General features: G+C 37.7%; 2 protein-coding genes across 4 annotated transcripts in view; both read left to right on the plus strand.

The window, feature by feature from the left end:
- Positions 1–18296, plus strand: part of LOC136258263 (ankyrin repeat domain-containing protein 49-like) — a 61583-nt gene extending 43287 nt beyond the window's left edge. For 2 of the 3 annotated variants that reach the window (XM_066051594.1, XM_066051595.1), the window contains 2 exons: positions 3535–3633; positions 17763–17942. In XM_066051594.1, coding sequence (XP_065907666.1) covers positions 3535–3633; positions 17763–17939 — 276 coding nt within the window. In that variant the 3' untranslated portion in view covers positions 17940–17942. Of the gene's footprint in view, positions 1–3534; positions 3634–17762; positions 17943–18266 lie in introns of those variants that run through there. The other variant, XM_066051596.1, reaches the window with a different exon arrangement.
- A 384-nt stretch (positions 18297–18680) lies between these two features.
- LOC136258254 (uncharacterized) lies at positions 18681–21110 on the plus strand. Its single transcript, XM_066051573.1, has one exon. It carries the CDS (start codon positions 18681–18683, stop codon positions 21108–21110), a length of 2430 nt encoding a protein of 809 aa, XP_065907645.1.
- The last annotated feature ends 358 nt before the right edge of the window (positions 21111–21468 follow it).

Here is a 21468-nt window from a genome sequence, read left to right on the forward strand (position 1 = left end):
TCTCAGCCTGATGTCTAAAGTAGATGCCCAAATGTTAGTGATCACACCAAGAAAGCTTCTTCTAAATAGATCTAAAGATGTGTATTGAACTAATGAGGATAGTGATAAAGGATCATCATTTAAACTTCTCAAGCAATGAGAATGTGTCAGTGGAGCAGTGGCAAAAGTCGGACTAAACTGTTGTAGAGGCCCTTGACCTCAGAAATCAAGCGACTTACAAAGTTGGCCCACAGCACTGGTCTCATGGTAAGAATGCTGTGAGGGAAATACATATTCACTCAGTTTCTCAGCCAATATCTGTACCACATCAAGTTTAGATAAGTGAGTGGCTGAAGCACCAATAACAGCGACACTACTGTATTCACATGCAGGCCTCACAATGGATTTTAAAGCAACAGCTAGGCCTCTTGGACCCAGAAAAATCTCTAACATGGTACAGTACTCCTATTCTCTGTCAACAGCGGGTGGACATATTTTCTATCATAGAGCTCCAAGTCAATCTACGATCAAAATAGAACTCCAATGTCTTTAAATTATCAGCCTCATCGATGGAAAAGGAGTCCATAAATAGAGGGGGTGACACTCAACATCAACCTTTAATGATACACTCAGTGAGTGACATTTAACAGGTTCAAAATTATTAATGTTCCACACTCCACCCCAGGAAAAAACATAATTTAAGTCAGCAATCATCTCTTCAGCAGCTGCTATCCGATTCTCCTTGTTCTTAATCACCTTCACAAGAGATGAGTCATCAGCATATTCAAACAAGTTACAATGTAAAACTTGTTTGGTAAGGTGTTGAATATACAAATTGAACAATATAGAGGACCAGACACCACCCTGAGGAACACCAGCTGTAAAGTTCCACTGAGAAGAAGTATCACCATGAGCCACCACAAATAAACTCCTATTACACAAATAGGAGCACAAAAGACCATAAGCCTTACTTCTCAGACCAGTGCTCCAAAGATGCTTCAGTAAACCAGCCCACCATACACTATCAAAGGCCCTGTGAATGTCTAAACATATAATACGACACTCCTCAAGGTGTTCCAGTGCTTGAATAGTAGTAAATGCTATTGCAGTTCTACAGTCCTGAGCACCAGTACCTTCCAAATTGAGAAGCTGGAACATATGATGATATATCTGTGAATAAATAACCCATTCAAACACCATTGCTAGAATAGGAAGAACAGTAATTGGACTGTAAAAACGGGGATCAGTAACACTGCCTTTCTGCTTGTAAACAGGAGTAATACATGATAGTTTCCATGACAGTGGAAATCTTACATACATGGCTAAGCAAAATATGCACTTGTAAACAAAGTTAAGAGTTCATAGTAGGGACCACAAAGGAGTGGGTGTGGCCACAAAAAATATCCACAAAAAAATCATCCTTAGTTTTCCCTGATGACAATGAGGAAGTATTGATTAGGTAAAACCAAGCCCAAACAAGCTTTGAGATAGACCCAAAACGTTTTCAACAAGTTGCTAAGGAATTAAAAAATATAATTTTTTTATTAAACAGAATTTTCTAATGACTGAGTTACTGAATGATGCCTTCAAACAAGCATAACTTGATAACGACTAAAGCTACGGGCTTGAGTTTTTCACTGTTTGATGTTGCTTTGGCTCGAGAGGTGCCTTTTGGCATACTGCAGTTCTATTCTTCATGGACTTACCAGTGTGTCCCTTTCATCTTTGCTGACAGCAAAAAGTGTCAATTTGGCAGTAGCACGTGACAGCTTCCCTTCGTAACAGAAATCGTCTGTACTTTTCATGGTGGCTACTTTGATTGCAGAGGTGCATTTTGAACAGTTCTTGATTCTTGTTATGGGTTGAACATAGCTGATAACGAAGAATAATGGATACTTCACTTTTCAGACTATAATTGGGCATTCAGTGCTATTCTTTCTTTTGATGTGGTATGCGTGGGTTCACCAGTCATAATAATGTTATTTTACAAAAAGTTTAAAAACTAGTACAGTTTGATATATGAAAAATACAAGTGAAATTACATCTCCATATTCTGTTGTATTATATATTATAATATATGATTAATAGTAAGTGAAATTAAAATAAATTATCTCCTTAAACTGTAGTGTTTTTGCTTAACAATAATATTAAGTTGGCTTATATACAAGGAAATTGTGTTATGTAGTTTGTAAGTGAAATGCAGGGGTGTACTAGGCTTGAGCCAATTATGCTTTGAAAATAACCTATTATGCTTTTGAGCAGTGCTCAAAACTCCAGCCCATTTTGCTCAAAATTATGCTTTTAAAATCAAGATTAAGCTCTAGAGTTGTCTGAATTACTAGAGTAAATCAGCCTTTCCTGACTGCTGTATTAGAGTAAGTGACTGCTCTATTAGAGTATCTCGATGTTAAAGTCTAAATAATCAGCTAAGAAATAATAAAAATGATGACATTGGACTATTTCTGGGTGTGAAATGCAGTATTAAGATGTAATGTGTTCATTTTTTTGCTGTATTCTTGGTGTGCGCATTGTGTATTTAATTAAAAGTCTTGAAAATCGTCCTATTATGCTGGCATAATGCTTGATGCTTTTGCTAGCCTATTATGCTCGAAATTATGCCGGCATAATTGGCGCAAACCTAGGGTGTACCAAGGGGGCTTCCAGGGGTGTCGGGAAATACATTTGAATTTTACACACTACTTGAAACATGGAGAGAGTGATACTTTAGGTTTCCAGAATTTTGGATTTGTCGTTAAACAGAACACATTAAGAATCTTTTATATCTTAGTTAATCAATGGTGTCTCACATAATGGCAATGTCAATTTAGTGTAATAGCAGTATTATAACAACATGTTTAGTAAAAAAAGATCTATATACCCTAATAAAGCAGTCATGCAATACTAAATACTCTAATAGAACAGTCACTTAGCTGCAATGAAACCCTTTTCAAAATTCCTACAAAATCTATAATGAAAGTACATATGTACACAAATGTTTGGTAAATGTAAGTGTTTTAGTGGTTCCACGTGATTATGATATTCTGACATATTATTATGTTTTTTTCATATCATTGAATCAGTTGTTCCCAAACAGTTCATCAAAGAATTTCTTATTGCAAATATACAGTATAGTGCTGAAATGAATAGCAATTTTTACTATTTGAATAACTGTGAACAAAACAACCGAATATTTGATTATTCTTAAAGCTTATACTTCTATTAAATAAGTGCTGAAACCTTTTGTTATGGAGCAAGGTAAAGCCTAAGATCTATTTCTGTCTATTCTAAAATGGAATTTTTACAGTATAGATATATCACTCATTCACAATCTTAAGTTTCAAAGCTGGCTTTTCCATCTTAATAAAGTGTACAAAGTGCTAATGATAATTTGAATATTGTAGTAACGAATCGAATAGTGTCATACCAACCAAATAGTCAAATAACTGAATAATCGTTTCAGCACTAATATATGTAGTTGTATTAGCTACCTTATTTTGATGTGATAATCAATAATGTATGTCTTTATATCACTAATTGTTGTTTGTTATTTTATAGAAAAGATGGACTCCGTTACATAAAGCAGCAAAAAATGGCCACAACAATTTGGCCATTTTGTTATTGGCTGCTAATGCCAATGTCAATTGTCAGGAAGAAGTAAGTTAATCATATAATGTATGTGATATAGTGTAGAGGTGTACCGATAATCGGATCGGCTATAATATCGGCCACCAATATGGTAATTTTACCAATATCGGTATCGGTACAGAACAGCAGGAGGACCGATATCGCTACCGATATTTATACACTAGCAATAGTTTGTACATAAACGGATTGTGCATTGGTTTTCTACATTATTCATGTGGCTCTTTAGTGCCAGTGGCTTATTATTCACTCTGAAACAAGCGCTACGCTACGAGAAGCCATATAAATACACGCGATTCTACTGTCTGTTGCTGGAAAGCTTATCACAGTATTTATAAATGAAGCAGTTATAGAGTACTTGTAATAAAAATAAGGGTCACAGGTAGGGACCCGCCGATTATGCTCATAATTGTACCTATTATGCTATGCTGCATTGCTCAAAAATTCACCTATTATGCTTAAATTAATGCTCAATATTTACCTATTATGCTCGATTATGCTCAATGTGCATGCCTTAGTTCATATGCTTTGCTACTAGTTTAACACTGTATAGAAAGAAAAAAATGAGTGGCTGGAACACAAATAATAAATTCTTGCTGCATGCCTGCATGTAAGAGACAAGATCGATATACTCTAATAGAACAGTCAGTTTGATTAGAGTTACTGACTGCTCTATTAGAGTATATCGATCTTATTTTGCAATTGTCATTTTTCCAGCAAGAGTTTACACTATCGTACAAATATTTAACCTATTATGCTGGCATTATGCTCAATGTTTTTAGGTACCTATTATGCTCAAAATTACGCCAGCATAATCGGCGGGTCCCTAGTCACAGGATAACCAAGGAAACTTGCTGTACCAGCTTTCTCACAAACCATTAGAATGCAGAGTAATGCAAAAATATCCGTATAAGGCTTCATGGGAGTATACATAAAAATGTTTGTGGGTGTCTAATTGTCTGGATTGCACAATAGAAACCCAAGCTGTATACCACCACAAGCAGAGTATAGCAATGAATACAAGCACATGTTGTTGTAGGGTAGGTAAATGTACACTTTTAACTATAATGCAAATATCGGATCAATTATCGGTTTCTTTTAGTGACATCAATATCGGATATCGGTACATGCAAAAAAACCACATCGGTACACCTCTAATATAGTGTATAATAATGTGATGATTGTCGAGTATGTTTTTCAAGTGAATCAGTGACTGTTACAATTGGTATACAGTGCAGCTCACTACCAGCTTTATTGGCTGGACCAGTCTTGTATGGTTCAGTTTTGCAGATGTGTTTGTAGTTTTGTTTGTTATCTGAGGCCTGTCACAGTATCCATATCCTATTACATGCCAGTCTAGTTTATTGTGGGTGTCAAGATCACAAAACTTGGTATATAGAGTGTTGGTTGAGAAGCTCTGTCTGATTGAACTTTTGGTTCTTGGATTAGTAGGTTATGATAGCATTTCAGTGTAGTCTTAGAGAGAAATTTTGTTACATCGTAATCTATTTGAATATTCACTTTAAAATTACTGATATTAAAGTACAGTTGTGATTTACATAAAAAGTTTACGTTTCATTTTATGTTATGATAAATTAGGATGAAAAAATGAACTGTTTTATTATTGCATCATCATTTTATAAAAAACGATAGTAAAAACTATGATATTTGTATTGGTTTTTATAATGATTGTCAATCATTAAAAAAAACAATTACTAAGTTAATAAAACCCCCTTGATGGCAAGAAGTCAATGATTAAGTAGAGGTTAAATGCAAAGAAGATCACAGATCCTGGCTGCTGTGGCTCTTCTGGTGCATGCCTAGACTGCATGTTGCTGGGGATCAAGTCACCACTGGGTCTGGGATTTTTTTCTGCATTCTTCAATGTTTCAGTTACATGTTTCAGACTCCCTGTATTCACAGGCTTTAGCCTTCTCACAGGTCCCTAGTGGGATAGCATTTAATAAAATAATTGTTTTTTTTAAATAATGCCAATATGATTTATGCTAAAATTGGTTACAATCATTTTTAAAATGATTACGTTATGATAAAAACAATTGTAATCATTAAAATGATTAGTGATCCTACTAAAATTACGATTGGTAATAAAAATGATGATGTAATCATTTTAAAAAAATGAAAAGCTAATAAAATTATGATTATTTTATGATTGTATCATAGAAAAGACCAAAATGTAAACTTTTTGTCCCCTATTGTATTGCTGCACCTACGTAAGATCCGCCCTGACTCACTGTATAAAAACTTTTAGTTATAATAGTGGATTTTATGACAGAACATGGAATAGAATTGTTGAGTGTTACTGATGGCTAGTTTGTAATGGAATTTGTGGTTAGGAGGGTGGGTGTGGAACCATGATTTGTTAGAATTTAACCCTTAGACTTTAATCATTACTTTTTATGAATGAAGACAAGGCAGCATTATGTCTACGAGAATAAATGGTTTAACATTTCCACAGACAATTTTATTGCTTCATTTTTATGCTGAAAATGAACCACTACCACAAAGCAATTTTATTTCAATCACCTAATTCCAAGATTATATCATCGATGGGTAGTGGTATGCATCACAGATAGTTCACTGCATTGGCAACTAGTGTACAAAATTAATGTGTTTGCTATGTGTGTATCTGTCTATGTATGTATAGTTGGGAGTAGATGTAGTGTGACAGCAGGTTCTATCACATACACCCTTTTCATATGGCCACCCAAAAGTGGATTCAACCCGGCTTGAGTAACCCACATTCAACCCAGGTTCAACCCAGTTTCTGTTCACAAGCAATCATCACATGATGGTATTCATTGAGTGATAATTGTCTTCTATGCATTTTATGTATTCATTAAAAACCACAACTCGCTTTTGAAGCCATAAACTGAGTTAAACCCGAGTTCAACCCTACTCCTTTGTAGGGTTGAACTCCGTTATGACTTCTGGGTTCAACCCATGTTCAACCTGGTTATGGTGGTCATATGAACGCGTTAACCCAGGTTGAATGTGGGTTCAACCTGGTTTAAAGTGATCATATGAAAGGAGTATTTGTTGGCTTATACTATATAATAGATCACACAATAGGATTCATGTCACTGATTTTCAATATAAGTAGTAACATGCATGGGTACGTAAAATGTAAAATTTCAATAGTATGCTTGGCTAGCATAGACGATTATACTCTAAGAATTTGTAGCAATGCTAAGTGCACTTGCAACAAGCTATTAATTTTATAGATTAGGGTGCTGTAGCTACATATAGCATTTTGAAAGTAACTTTAGAACGGAATATTGAGAAGAATATTCCCCTAAATTGTACCAATGATTCCTGTAAGTTCTGATAATTGCTAAATACTAATAAATTACCATATCTACCAACAAAGCTTTATGTGTCAATACCAGGTTTTTCCAAATTCATTCATATATGTATGTATATTTGTCTATATGTATGGTAGCGAAAGAAATAGTTGAGCCAATTATTGCTGAAATTAATATGCTATGAGTGCAGCCTAAAAATCCTCTAAAAGACTTATATATTTATGTGCTCCTCAACTACTCAAATATAGCAGTCAAGTTGTTTCATGTCAGCAATCTGCTGCCATTATTACGGTTTGTACTGCATAACATGTGTATCTTATGCCAATGTATCTTATCTTCTCTAAGCCTCTAAACACATTGATATATCACATAGGCAGTGGAGACGGGGGACCCGGGGGGCCATGCCCCCCTCCCCCCACTTTTATGGGACGCTGTTTGCAAGAAAAGATCAAGATACTCTAATAGAACAGTCAGGAACTGGATACTCTAATAGAGCAGTCACAGTATTCAAAGAAGCAGTGTAGCAAGCTACTTAGTTACATACATGTAGTTATAAATAAGGAGATATAATTGGTGGAGAGCAGCTATTGTCAGCAAGTAGTGACTTTTTTTAGTCTTCAATATACAGCTGGCCTGGCCCCCTCACTCTTTAGCCTGCTCCACCGCCCCAGATATGTTGGATACTTAGCTATACAGTTTTTACATTCCTCAGATTCTAGTTTGTTTTGTACACTAACAAACACTGAAAAATTGACAACAAAACTTTGATGGAAGGTGTTTCATTGCAAATAATCTATCTACCACTGTTTTAGCTTTTTATGTTATATTCCAGGGTAATCAGCTGTGCTATTATTGTTATAGCAAAGAATATGTATCAAATACATAATATGGATATATGGTCATATGCAACATACTCCATTATTTACTCTTGGTATAACTATAGTTAACAATGTGGAAGAGGAAGGTATCTATCATTGTATATAGGGTTGGGAGCGTGGGTGGAAATTTGATTTGCTAGAACTCCGTTCAATGAATCTTACTAGGCCTGAGCCTATTATTATGCTTTTGAGCAATGCTCCAATATTTCTCCTATCATTACTATGTAGAGCAATGAACAGTAAAATGTTGGCAACATTAGCAACTTTTGTTCGAGGGTTTTTCACTGCGAATAGTCTAACTCTAGCTACATATGGCAATATGTCTAAAACTAAAGTCACTATAGTTATGGTACCACTCAAATGCAATGTTGTCTCGTAAAAGTGCAGGTAATTAAAAAGCTTGCTAATTAAAGAGCTTGGCACATGTTTTACTTGTGAGTATTCATCCCAAACAAAATGGGATGAATACTTGCAAGCACAATGGGTGCCACACTCTTTAATTAGCAAGTTTTTAATCACTTGCACTCTGTATGAGTATAAAGCAGATGAACAATGTGGGAATATAATGCAGATAAAATAAGATAGCAGGGGAATTTTTTGAGAAGTGCTAGAAGGCTAATTTTAGCATAATACCGTACAACGGGAATAATTCGCGGAAGAAAACATTTGCGAATGATTTACAATTTCCTCATTCGCGAGAAAACGTTCGCGATTTATTGCATAAATTAATTAATAATTGGGTGCGCGCCCGCAACGAATTAATCTTTTTTCCTATGGATAGCTAGGGAACGCTCGACTATATGGCTGACTCTGACATGTTGCATACTACGCATACTAGTAGCCATGCATGATTGCTGTTTCGCTGGAGAAGTAGGCATTCACGATAATGAGCGCGGACGATAGGCACGCCTATAGCCTTGGGGCGGCACTAAAACCGAGGCTAAGACACGCCATTTCCGGCACAGTGAATCACTGGGCTGCAATTATGCTTGCCCCATTTAGTAGCACTGATTTTTCCACTGTCACTGAAGTCTGCATCTCTGTTCGAATCACACGCCACGGTCACTGGCTATACCGTTACGCATATATAACAGTTTAGCGAGTAGCAAGGCGAGTAGCTAGGCGAGTAGCTACCCGCTTATGCACTCGTTACATGAATGCTACATCAACTGATAGGAAAAATTTAGCAAGAAAACATTCGCGAATGCACCTAAAATCGCGAAATTCGCGAATGTTTTCTTCCGCGAATCATTCCCGTTATACGATATTATGCTTAAGCCTAGTAGCTTGAACAACGTAAGGTGGTAAAATTATTAATAGTATGCTACCAAGAGTATACCGTAGATTGGGAAATTTGTGTGGAGAAAAATTGACGTATGATTAATATCCAGAGTATTTTAATTTCGAAAGGTCAAGATGCATACGAAAATAGCTACTATTTTAATGCGGAAAATTGTCAATGCAGAAAATCACTCAGCCAGCTGTAGCTACCATCAGCTGCATGTAAAAATCAGCAGTGGAGCATAGCTAACATAGCTACAAATCGAAAAGATTAAGTGGACTACCAGTTACAGCATGCTAGTCTGATTCAGTTTACAGTAGCTACTCTTTCAATTCACACAAGCTATAAAGGATATACTACACGTGACACCAATAAATCATATGTAATTCCGTAAATAACAAATTATCTGCAGTAGCTAGATCTAGCTAAACGTATGTGACTGCATGATAATAATCATAATTATAATGATGTACATAACTATGTAGTGGGGTCTCTGTGTATGCATATATAGCTATAGCTAGCTAATACAGATCAATATTCTCTTTGTCCACCAGCACTATTTTAATGCTGCTCGCTATAAACTGGAGACATGCTCGTCATGATAGTTACCACTAGCATGCATGCTGAAACAATTTCTAAAGCATGACAGTACTATAATTAGCCTATTTAAAGTGTCAACTATATAGCTACATTGTGGTGAAGATGTAGCTGCATAGTTATAGGAACCTGCATCTCTGCTAGGACTGCAGTCCTTGCTTGTGTAAATTGCTGGTGATCTGGAACGATGAAGGAATATAAAAGTATAGTAAAAACACAGTGGGCATACAACAAATACAAATGTATTGGCTAATTGCATGCAATTACAATAGGTAACTTGTAAGTCACGGTGTAGAAAAATTTTGCAGTAGAATAGTTTTTGTGTGATTTAATTTCGTAAAGCATTACTCCATTCAAACATTTTGCAACACGTACATTACCCAATCTACGGTAGTCATTATTTACATTTATGTATTATATGCAGAACAGTGCTTTATTGCTATTACTTTAAGCAAGCGTTTATAATAGTTATGAAACTATTGCTTTAAGGGAGTAGCTACCATTATCACTGGCAGGGCCGCCCAGAGGAATTAAGGGGCCCAGGGCAAAGAGTTAAAGTGGGGCCCTTGACCCAAGTTGTAAGGTGAAGACCAACAAAAAAAAAAGGTCACAACCTGCTAGCAATAACAATAACTACCCATCACCAACCACATCTCCTTGTCTATAAGCTTGCTACACTGTTCCTCTGAAGAATGCTGTGACTGCTCTATTAGAGTATTTAGATCTGACTGCTCTATTAGAGTATATTGATCTTTTAAACAGGTATTCAGGGGGACCTTCATGGGGCCTCCTGGGGCCCCTTTCAGGCTGGGGCCCGTGGAAAAATGCCCCAGTTGCCCCCCTGTGGGCGGCCCTGATCACTGGCAATGAACATTCCAATATTTTCTTTTCACTGCTTAACAAGTTGATGTTGTGCTACTTCTAAAAACCAGGCGCCATGCAGCTAGCTAACTCATCTGGAATAACTATAGACAGTATATACTACTATGAATTAACCAACTATGTATTACTACTTTACAATAGGGTAGTTTGGGTTGTGCAATAATATAATTAGCTATTTCTCGTATTTCGTAATTCATGAAATATTCGTAATTCATGAAATATTCGTAATTCGTTCAATTAGGTTGCTATGCACTGCTAAGGAAGCGTTTGTTAAATTGTATTATTGTATTAATGCTTTACAGTGACCAGCACTGAAGGTCTGCAGCAACATGTGCTGCAGCCTTAGGATTACCTAACCTAATTTCAAGGACTTAGACTTAGTGACTTATAGCTGAAAAGGTGTAACAGAAAAGAGGCCAAAGTAAGGAAAAAAATAAATCGCTTTTACCAACATATTACGCACAAAACTATCTTCTAAACTATTTTATAGTGTGACTAACGTGTTTTTCCCACAAATTCTCTCGACAAAGCCTCAAAGCTGCTCTTCATTTTCGTTCGCGTACGTAAGGGATACGCCCCCTTTCAACTTGAAGCGATAGGCTATTCCTGGCAGTGTACGAGGCCTGCACCGTTGTTTTTCAGTGGCTAAATTCCTGAAAACGTCAAGGGGAAGGTAGTCTGAGGAAAGTCACCACACCCGTATTTCAGTCCGCCGAAAAGAAACCACCTCAGAGCAAAGTTCACCTGTGTAGAAGTTTAATACAAACTTCATTTCACTTTTACTTCTTACGTAAAAGCTGTTTTTACCGTTATTAAATGATTTTGCTCACGTGGGTGCGTACGGACAAACATAGGTAGATAGGTAGATAGATAGGTACACACACACACACTTTTACGAAAACAATTGCAATTTCAGTAAACCAGGCGCACGCCCACAGCCGGCCTTCGGCCGGCTGTGGGCGTGCGCCTGGTACACCACAGCCGGCCTTCGGCCGGCTGTGGGCGTGCGCCTGGTTTAAAAAGTTTCTAATGATTGATCATGAATACACTAACTAGTTATTGTGATTGCTAATGAGTAGGCCCTGGCCAATTATGCTGGCATAATTTAAAGCATAATAGGTGACCAAAAGCATCAAGCATAATGCCAGCATAATAAGGACAATATTTAAAATTTTAATTAAAATACGGAATACGCGTGCCTGAAAGAATGCAAATAATCACTGCCAATAGTATTATTAGTATATTTCACATTTAAAAACATGTAATATAACTTATTAACCATTTTTTTGTTGGATATTCACACTTTGCAGAAATAAGATTGAAATACTCTAATAGAGCAGTCACTTACTCTAATACAGCAGTCAGAAAACACTAATATACTCTAATAAAACAGTCAGTTCTGGAGCATAATCTTGATTTTGAAAGCATAATTTTGAACATAATAGGCTTAATTTTTAAGCAATGCTCAAAAGCATAATGGGTAAAATTTTGGGCATAATAGGCCAGGGCCTACTAATGAGTTTATTCTCAAAGACATTTTGTATGTAGGTGGATGGTGTACCATAGTGTGTATACATGTATATGCAAAATTTTAAGGAATATAAAATCTGTGTTGCTGTACAAAATTTCATAACACAAAATAGTGCACAATAATAACTGTTTTCCCCTGGTAATGTGAATTACATAATTACATATCTTGCAGGTGTCAATAATTTCTCCAATTTTAAAAGAATAGCATACACTTTGTAGTTTCCCTACATTGTCTATGTGGGGTAAGTAGTAGAGCGGCTAAGCAAAAAAATCGTTCACATTTTGATAAAAGCACCAAACTTGGTACAAAATCTGTTTAATTCATGCTGAGAAAATTCGCAAAACCTGCTATTCAAACTTGAATAAATGCTGGTGATTTTACTTTGGATTTAATCACCATAACAGTTGTATTTGTGCCATTGATACAGATTTCTTGGATCAGATATAAAATTATAGTTAGTTAGTTTTATTGCAGTTTCTTTCTCTCTTGTTGAACCTCTAGTTAGGTTGCTCCTAAAAAATTAAACCATACACCCATGTACACATTGATGTGAAAAGAGCTTAATTAATTATTGCATAATAATTATTTTAAATTAATTATAAAATACTACAGCATATACAAATTACTGAATGCCTGTTGAGATTGTACAGTAGCTATACATAGCTAGCTAGTAATAGCACTAGCAACTATGTTGCAGGAACAATTTAGTTAGAGGAGTGGGGGAATTGACTGAGACAAATATCCAAATTCTTTCTATATGCGGTCTGGGGGCATACACTTATAGGAAATCAAACCTAAAACATTCCTATTGCTATATCTGAAGGCATTGTGAGTTCTATTAGAGCGCATGAATGTGTTCTATTAGAGAAAAGTACAGTGATCTTTTAACAAATCCACAAAGGAGGGGGGGACACTCTCTTTTGCCCTGGTACATAATATATGAGCAGCTGCACCACACATTTGTTTTGCTATATACATGGATTACTACTAAAAGTGCATTCTTTAAAATTGAATAAGGTACAAATGGTTATAACAATACATGATAAGTATTGTAATAGGATGTATGAAAGTTGCAATTTTTACTTGTTTGTGCATTGAAAAATAGAAGTTTAATGTATGAAAATTCCTAGCAATTGTCATTATAAAACTAATCCTAGTTACAGTGTATGCATTGTAAAGGTTAGACCATAACCAATGGTCACAAGTGACAGTTAATTTAGAAGTTTAAATTCATACTGTTCACTGTGAAAGACTTTGAATGTCATCTTCCATTTCCCTTGTAACTGCTGTCAAATTCTTGATATCTTTTAGTGCATTGATCAGTGTTTGCCATGTCTTCGGCTTCAGACCCTGATCAGTACTCAGCCAGTTTCTTATTAAATTGTCACAGCAATCTAATGTGGCTGCCTTTCATGCAGTTTTGTTCTATTGCTCTAATTGTCTGTATATCAAATTCCAGGGAATCTGCCACCTTCTTCCAGTCAGGAGCAATCTTGTCAATATGCTACCAGGATTAACGTCATTATGTAGATTCTTTTAACTTCTGTACATCAGAAAATGGAATGAAATAGCACTCAGCTACATTGCTGTAATACATTCAGGGGCAATCATTATCACTGGCCATGGAAATTACGCATCCTAATATTTTGCTTCAATTTTCCAAAGATCTGTCATGAATAAATTATTGCGAATACTACTTCTTTTTTCATTGGATTTTTCCATATGGCTAGTGAGCTTACCCTAAAAGACATTTTGTGTGTACGTGGATAGTGCACCATATGTGCACATACATGAAAAGATATAAATTCTGCAATTATCTTGATTGGTTGTTGCTGTCCAGATTGTTGCCCTTAAAATTAATTTGTCAAAGTTTACCCTACACTATAATATAATAGAACATTTTATTGAGAGGAGAGTGGTTCTTGCTAACAACGTTTCATGTCAGTTTATCAAATAAAAGGACCTTGTTTCAATATGTGCTTCTTTATATCCTTATACATCTGTTTTCACTGTATTGTAAAATGATTTACACCAGTGAAGCTATATACTTCATAGTGATGCACCGAAGAAACACACCAAACAAACAAACACTCATGTAAATATCTACCACATGACATTGCACAATTGCCACATGACAGCACAAAACACAAATAATATTCATACAGATATCTATGCACAAGTACTTTGGGGAAAGGGCAACTGAGGAAATTGTTGTAATAACATTTGCACAAGCCATGCAGACAAGCAATGTGGATATGGCACAACAACTGGATTTACAGTTGACCATGAAGCAAATATGTCTTCCATTTAGTGCAGCAATGCACCATATGTGTATAGCAACACAACATGATAGCAGCAACCAATGAATAATCATATAAGTTAACTTTAGCATAACTGATTTGGTTTGGCCATGCACAGATAATTAGCACTTCATCCACCCAATTTCTCCCCAAACTTCCTCAGTTCCCTATCACCCCATTGTAGCAACACTATACCATAATAGTTGGTATTGTGAACACATTGAAAGGGGAAATGCATATATCGAATGGGCAAATACTTATAAATTTTTATGCTTTAACAGAAAGGAGGGTACATGCATGATGAAATTATGCACATTAGGAACATGTAACAGTCTTAATGGTGCTTGTTGCAGCAGCATGTGATTTATGTGAAATGAAATGTTAAGTAACTCTTAGTTTACTAGTGTTGTTCCAGTTATTACAGTTCTAGTTCCAGTTTTGGAACCATAATCTTTAAAATTGTGGTTCTAGTTCCAGTTCTGGACCATAACCTTTAAAATTACAGTTCTAGTTCCAGTTCAGAACCATTACATTTAGAATTATTCTTCAATTTCTAGAGCAACACTTATTTTAACTAAAGTATTACAAAAAGCCCATAATGAATTATAAACATTCACTGTTATGCTAGGTTTAATTGTTAGCTAATATTAGTTATCAGCATTATTACACCAACAACTATAACACTAACACTATATAGGGTGCATGTGGTATTAAAAGACTTGTAGCTACTTATCAAATACATAAAAATGTGACTGAGATAGCCAATCAGTTGTTTCAAACAGTGTTTTAATATATACATGCATACATGGTTGTAATACATACAGCTTTTATGAAGTTATATACTACATTGTGTTTTTTGTTAGCAGATTAAATTCTGGCCAAGTAAAGAGCATAAAATCTCATTGGCCAAAACTGTGTGGTTATGATCAATTCCAGTTCCAGTATTAGTTTCAGTACTTGATAAAATTTCTTTATAGTTGTAGTTCTAGTTCCAGTTCCAGTCTTAAGGAAAGCAAAATTATTGTTCCAGTGCAGTTCTAGTTCCAGAACTGGAACAACTGGAATTGGAATAAAAAGGGCTGGAACTGGTAGTTCCAATACTGAGAATGGGTAACATGTGCCTTAATCTATTGTGTATAGCTCAGCAGTGAGATCAAGGTACTCTAATAAAGTGGTCTCGGTCTCAGTCTCAGACATTAGTGTCGTTCCCATGAGTTTGTTATTGTGCCATGAAATGGTGACTGTGTACTGCTTTGTTTTGTCTCTAGCCTTGCAACTGTGATCAGGCAAACAGGCAAACCAAAATTCAGGTTTTAGCAACCTTTTACAATTCAAAATCCAGCCACCTGTTAGTGTTTTCTTGTTTGTTTTTAGTACCGTAATAAATTGACTATGTAGGACTATTTGGTCAAGGTGATTTCATTGCATATGATAATAAAATTATGACGGTTTTTAGTAGGGGTGCATTATGTCAGAATAATTTTCATCATAATTCCTGAAATCATTATCCACACAAAAACAGCCAAGCTGTGAAAAAATGGTGCGGCCTTAAAAAGCCTGGGTGAAAAAAGTTGTGAAATCAATGGTGGCGGCCAAGAAATGGCTGCAATGATGTTAATGCTAATAAATTTTAACAATGCACACAGCCATTATTAAAATTTTTAGCATTAACATCATTGCAGCCATTTCTTGGCCGCCACCATTGATTTCACAACTTTTTTCACCCAGGCTTTTTAAGGCCGCACCATTTTTTTACAGCTTGGCTGTTTTTGTGTGGATTTCACTCCTTTTTGTACTTTATAAGGCCCCAAAACCAGCCTATGACTGACATTGAGGTTTGTTTTCACTCACATTTCTTCTTTTCTATGCAGACACAATGATGATTATTGAAGACAGACTTATAAATGTATTTCATTGCATGATTTGATTCAATATTTGATAATATCATTGTAATACTCTAATAGAGTGCAAACTTTTTTTGAGGACTTCTAATAGAACATACATAGAATGTTCTAGAACAATCTAGTACTTCTATTGGTAGATCTATGAAAATACAAATGTTTGATTATGAGCAGATTTCAACTAGAAATTTCATTTATAAAGCAGAAATTAAGTGAGGTGATCAGCCAAGGTAGCAGTGGTTCAGTGGTTAAGGATGCAGGTGTTAGGTATGGAGGAACTCTGGTAAGTTTTTTTTCGACATTTTTTGTACACCTTTTTTACCCCGTGGTGACTGTTCTATTAGAGTATCTCAATCCCGAGATTTTACACATGCTTAGTTTTTGCTTTATAACTTTGTCGCTGTAACTCTATTGCTATTCATACTATTAAAAGGTACTTCTACGATGATCAGCCTATCTATACACCAATTTTCAAGTTATTTCTGTACTTGGTTTACCCTGTAGCCGTGACAGAAGTTTGATCTTTTTTACGTGAATAAATGCTCATAACTCCTTGAATATTACTCAGATTCACAACAAACTTAGTACGTGAATCCACCGTTACACACTCTTCATTTGTGCCAAAGATCGTGGCAATCGAGTTACACATTTGCATTTTATAACAATTTTTGCTAAGTGTGCGAAAAGAAATCGAAGCCCCCGTAGCCCCCCGTACGGCATAAGAAGAAAAAACGAAGAAATTAAAACGAAATTTTGAACGCCCATATCTCGCAAATGGCTGTTGCAAATTTAATCTAATTTTCTGTGTGGTGTACCCTACTTGGGGGACAGCTATAATGCAAAAATGGTGTGCTTTGGAGAAGGGGCCATGGAGGTATGCACACATGAAAAAGCTGTTTTCTTTCTTCCTGTTAATATACTCACGGTGTGGTCGCCGGCTTTCTTGGCCGCACCTTATATCTTGTTTATGTGCAATAATAATTAACCATAGAATTTAAATAAATAGGCAATTCTACATTTCTATTAAATGCATAAATTTTGGAGCATAATGCAAACTTTTCCAGGAAATTCTGAATAGAATAATGCAAAGTTCATGAGCATGATTACCTCAGCCCCAGTTTTTATAGGGAACATTTTTGGCAATGCCCATCATTTTACAGTGGAACTTTACTACAGTATTACTGTACTGTTTGATATACATAGTGTATGATAATGTGCTTCAAGTGGCTTATACACTTGGTAAAGAGGACATAGCTTACTTAATGGTACAGATTTGTACATAATTATGGCAGATTATATGAACATTGTATGAATGCACATTGCAATTAAACCATACACTTGTGTGTAGCTACTCCAACACTCCAATAAGTAAATGTGACTGGATCTGCAAGAACTCCATATGTTAGTGCATTTTTAAATTCCATTTTATTACATTTTCTTTATCTAGATAACCAAAGGAATAGTCAACCAAAGTTTCAGCTCTAGAAGCCTTGAAGTTTTGCAGATACAGCACTACAAAGTGGCAACAACAGGAAAATTGATTTGCACAGTGACAGTACAGAAAATAAACTACAGGTGCTTAATTATGATCATAACTTATGACTGCAGTCCTCTACCAAGATGAAATTTACACCATTGGATTCTCCATGAACAGGCAAACTGCTGGGTAAGTTTTACCTTTCAGGCCCTTTCTACAACCAGGGTGAAGGCAAAAATGTGATGAAAAAATGATAGTAAACCGCTCGTCCAATGTGAGGCAGACTAACCTTCATATCTTTCAGTCTCATTGGGAGCACTGACACGAAACAAAGATTTCCGAACTCCTCTTGCTTTATCTCTGGGATGATTTTTGAAGGTGGCATTTTAGGTGGTGCACGTCATTTTTGGGAATCCCTACTTAAACAGTACTACCATGCTGTTTAAATACTGCTACCTAATACTATTGTAACAGGATACCCAGTACACTAGGCACCTCAGATAGTTTCATGGAATCTAAACATGCTCCTTCAAGGAAAGTGTCAGTATGGAAATTATCATCTTCATATGGTTTCCTGGTGTGATAGAGAAGCTGAATGGAGTGACACTCACCTGACTGACTGACTGTTATCACCTGATTTTTATTTTGTTATTTGTATCACTACATGACACGTCATTGAGGTCACTACATGTTTTGTTGTATAAATAGGGCATTTAAATGTATATTGTTGCCTTCCAAATTAGCCCTCAATAAAGTGAACTGTTAAGCTGCGATTCTTCCTCGGATTCTTCTTGCACTGATTCCTCTGGCGGCTGGCGTGCTGTTACACCTGGTGACAGGAGTGGTCGATTCGTTCTACGGCTACTAAGCTTGCTAGCTAGCTCGCGTATGCTGCGCTCGGGGAGGAGCTACCAACCTGAGACAGAACCAGCAATGTCAGAAGTAGCAGAGCTACTGAAGGCCTGGATGGAGGAATCCCGCAGACAAGAGGAGAACCGTAGAGAAGAACGAGAACTCTTCGAGAAGGCACGACTAGAGGAACGTCGCCAATATGACGAAGAGAGACGCCTTGAACGGGAAACCAGCAGGAGGCACTATGAAGAATTAGTTCGAGGGCTAACTGAGGGAAGGCCGCGTCGTGTAGAGGTGGGACCAGAGTCGCTAAAGCTTACGAAACTGGCTGAGAATGATGACATCGAAGCTTTTCTCACCACCTTCGAGAGAGCTGTGGAAGCCCATGGCGTGGACAGAGACAAGCGGGCAGCAATTCTAGCCCCTCAACTTACTGGGAAGGCACGATTGGCTTATGCTGCAATGAGCGACCACGACGCAAAGGACTATGACAAAAAACGAGTGAAAGCAGCCATTTTTCGTCGTTACGACATCAATGAAGAGACCTACCGACGACGATTCCGTGATGTGAGGCCAAAGGAGAATGAAACTCCTGTGGAGCTTGTTATCCGTATCCAGGATCTGGCAGAAAAGTGGCTGAAGGGACGTGCAGATCGCCAGGCAGTGGTCGATGAGTTGGTGAAGGAGCAATTTGTGGAGGTCCTGCCTGAGGAGATTAAAGTATGGGTCAAGGAGAGGAAACCGCGGACTAGTGAGGAAGCTGGTCGACTGGCTGAGGACTACAGACAAGCCAGGAAGCGGGATCTTTGGGTTCCTGGTATGGAGCCAAAGAAAAGCAGCCAAAGGACATGTTTTACCTGTAAGCAACCTGGTCATCTGGCGAGAGACTGCCCTACGAAGGTGGCAACAGGAGTGTCCTCAAAAGGGGAGGATGCTACGAAGGGAGAGACTGCTGTAAAGGGAGAGAGGAAGAAACGGGAGGACAAGCCCTTAGTATGTTACAATTGTGGAGGTAGGGGGCATACGTCAAGGCAATGCCCAAGTGGCTCATTTTATTGTGGGGCAAGGAGTCCTTACAAATCCTCTAAGAGTAAGTTTTTGAGTAGGTGTGAGGGTATGGTGGAAGGTCAGTTGGTATCTGATATTGTATTAGATACTGGTTGTTCTAGGACCTTAGTCCATAGTGGCCTTGTCAGTGACGAGAAGCTGAGACAGGGTGAGGCTGTTACAGTCCAGTGTGCTCACGGGGATACTGTGGTGTATCCTCTTGCCAATGTGGAGTTGGAAGTGCATGGACAGGCTGTGTCAGTGGAGGCTGCGGTATCAGAGACTTTACCACAGTCCGTGTTGTTGGGGACAGATGTTCCTGAGCTGTTGAATTTGTTGAGAGCCAATGATGGTGGACAGGCCCTCATGGTGGTTACTAGGCGTCAGGCCCTAGCACAAGCAGCCCAGTTAGAGCAAGGGGAATCAACTGATTCTTCCAGTAGTGTAGAGCCTGTACAGGAACCTCAGGTAGCCACGGGACAACCGGAGGAGCAAATGAGTGTTTCTCCTAGTGTGGATAGCAACGAGCAGTCTGTGTTGTCAAGTGAGTTTGATTTTGGTGATGACATGTTTGTTGATGATAGGGCTGTAAGATCAAAGAAGTCACGATCAGACAAGAGGAAGGACCGGTATGAATGGGCATGTCTTAAGAGGCTTCGAGAAGATATCCCCAATGTGAATCAGTCTAAACAGGAGCTGCATAAGCTGCAGGATGAGGTTCCGGGCATTCGGGATATGAGGGGGAGAAGCCCTAAGCAGTTTGTTGAGCAAGATGATCTGCTGTATCATGTGTGGACCCCGAAGAAAAAACCAGGGGAAGCTGTAGAACAACTGGTTTTACCAGAGCAGTTCCACCAGATAGTGTGTAAGTTGGCTCACACTATCCCACTAGCAGGTCACCTTGGTAGAGACAAGACTGTTAAGAGAATCAGTAGACGGTTCTTTTGGCCAGCTCTATTCTGTGATGTGGCAGACTACTGTCGCCGATGCCCTGAATGTCAGCGTACTGCAAAGGGAAGCCATCGGAGAGTACCTCTAATACCTCTACCAATAATGAAGGAGCCTTTTGAGCGTATAGATTTGGACATTGTTGGTCCTCTGCCTCACAGTAGAAGAGGTAACCAGTATATATTGGTAGTGTGCGACTATGCTACTAGGTATCCAGAGGCCATGCCTCTTCGTTCGATTGATGCAGGTACAGTGGCAGAGCACCTGATCCAGTTATTTGCTCGTGTGGGCATTCCAAGAGAGATTCTGTCGGATCAAGGCACCAACTTCATGTCGCAACTTCTTAAGGAGTTGTACAACCTCTTGCGGATACACCAGATCCGTACATCTCCTTACCATCCGCAGACTGACAGATTGGTAGAGAGGTTCAATAAGATCCTGAAGTCACTCTTGAGGAAGCTTGTTAATTAGGAGGGACAAGACTGGGACAGGCTGCTTCCTTACATTTTGTTCGCTTATCGTGAGGTTCCCCAGGACACAATAGGATTCTCCCCATTTGAGCTTCTATATGGAAGAGAAGTTAGAGGTCCACTCGATGTGCTTAAAGAAGTGTGGGAAGCTGACAAGAAGAGTGATGAGAGTGTTGTGTCACATATTCTCTTAGTACGTGAACGGTTGGAGGAGATGACTGAGCTGGTGGAAGAGAATGTTAGAGCAGCACAGGGGCAGCAGAAGAAGTGGTATGATTAGACAGCTAGGCCGAGAGAGCTACAGCCAGATGAGGAGGTACTTGTGTTGTTACCTACTAGTAGTAATAAGTTGTTAGCTC

Source organism: Dysidea avara, chromosome 6, assembly GCF_963678975.1.
Source record: "Dysidea avara chromosome 6, odDysAvar1.4, whole genome shotgun sequence".
NCBI classification, from domain to species: domain Eukaryota; kingdom Metazoa; phylum Porifera; class Demospongiae; order Dictyoceratida; family Dysideidae; genus Dysidea; species Dysidea avara.

What these genes read in the sequence shown, in the direction of transcription:
- LOC136258254 (XM_066051573.1), top strand. Translation starts at nt 18,681, where the DNA reads ATGCTGCGCTCGGGGAGGAGCTACCAACCTGAGACAGAACCAGCAATG.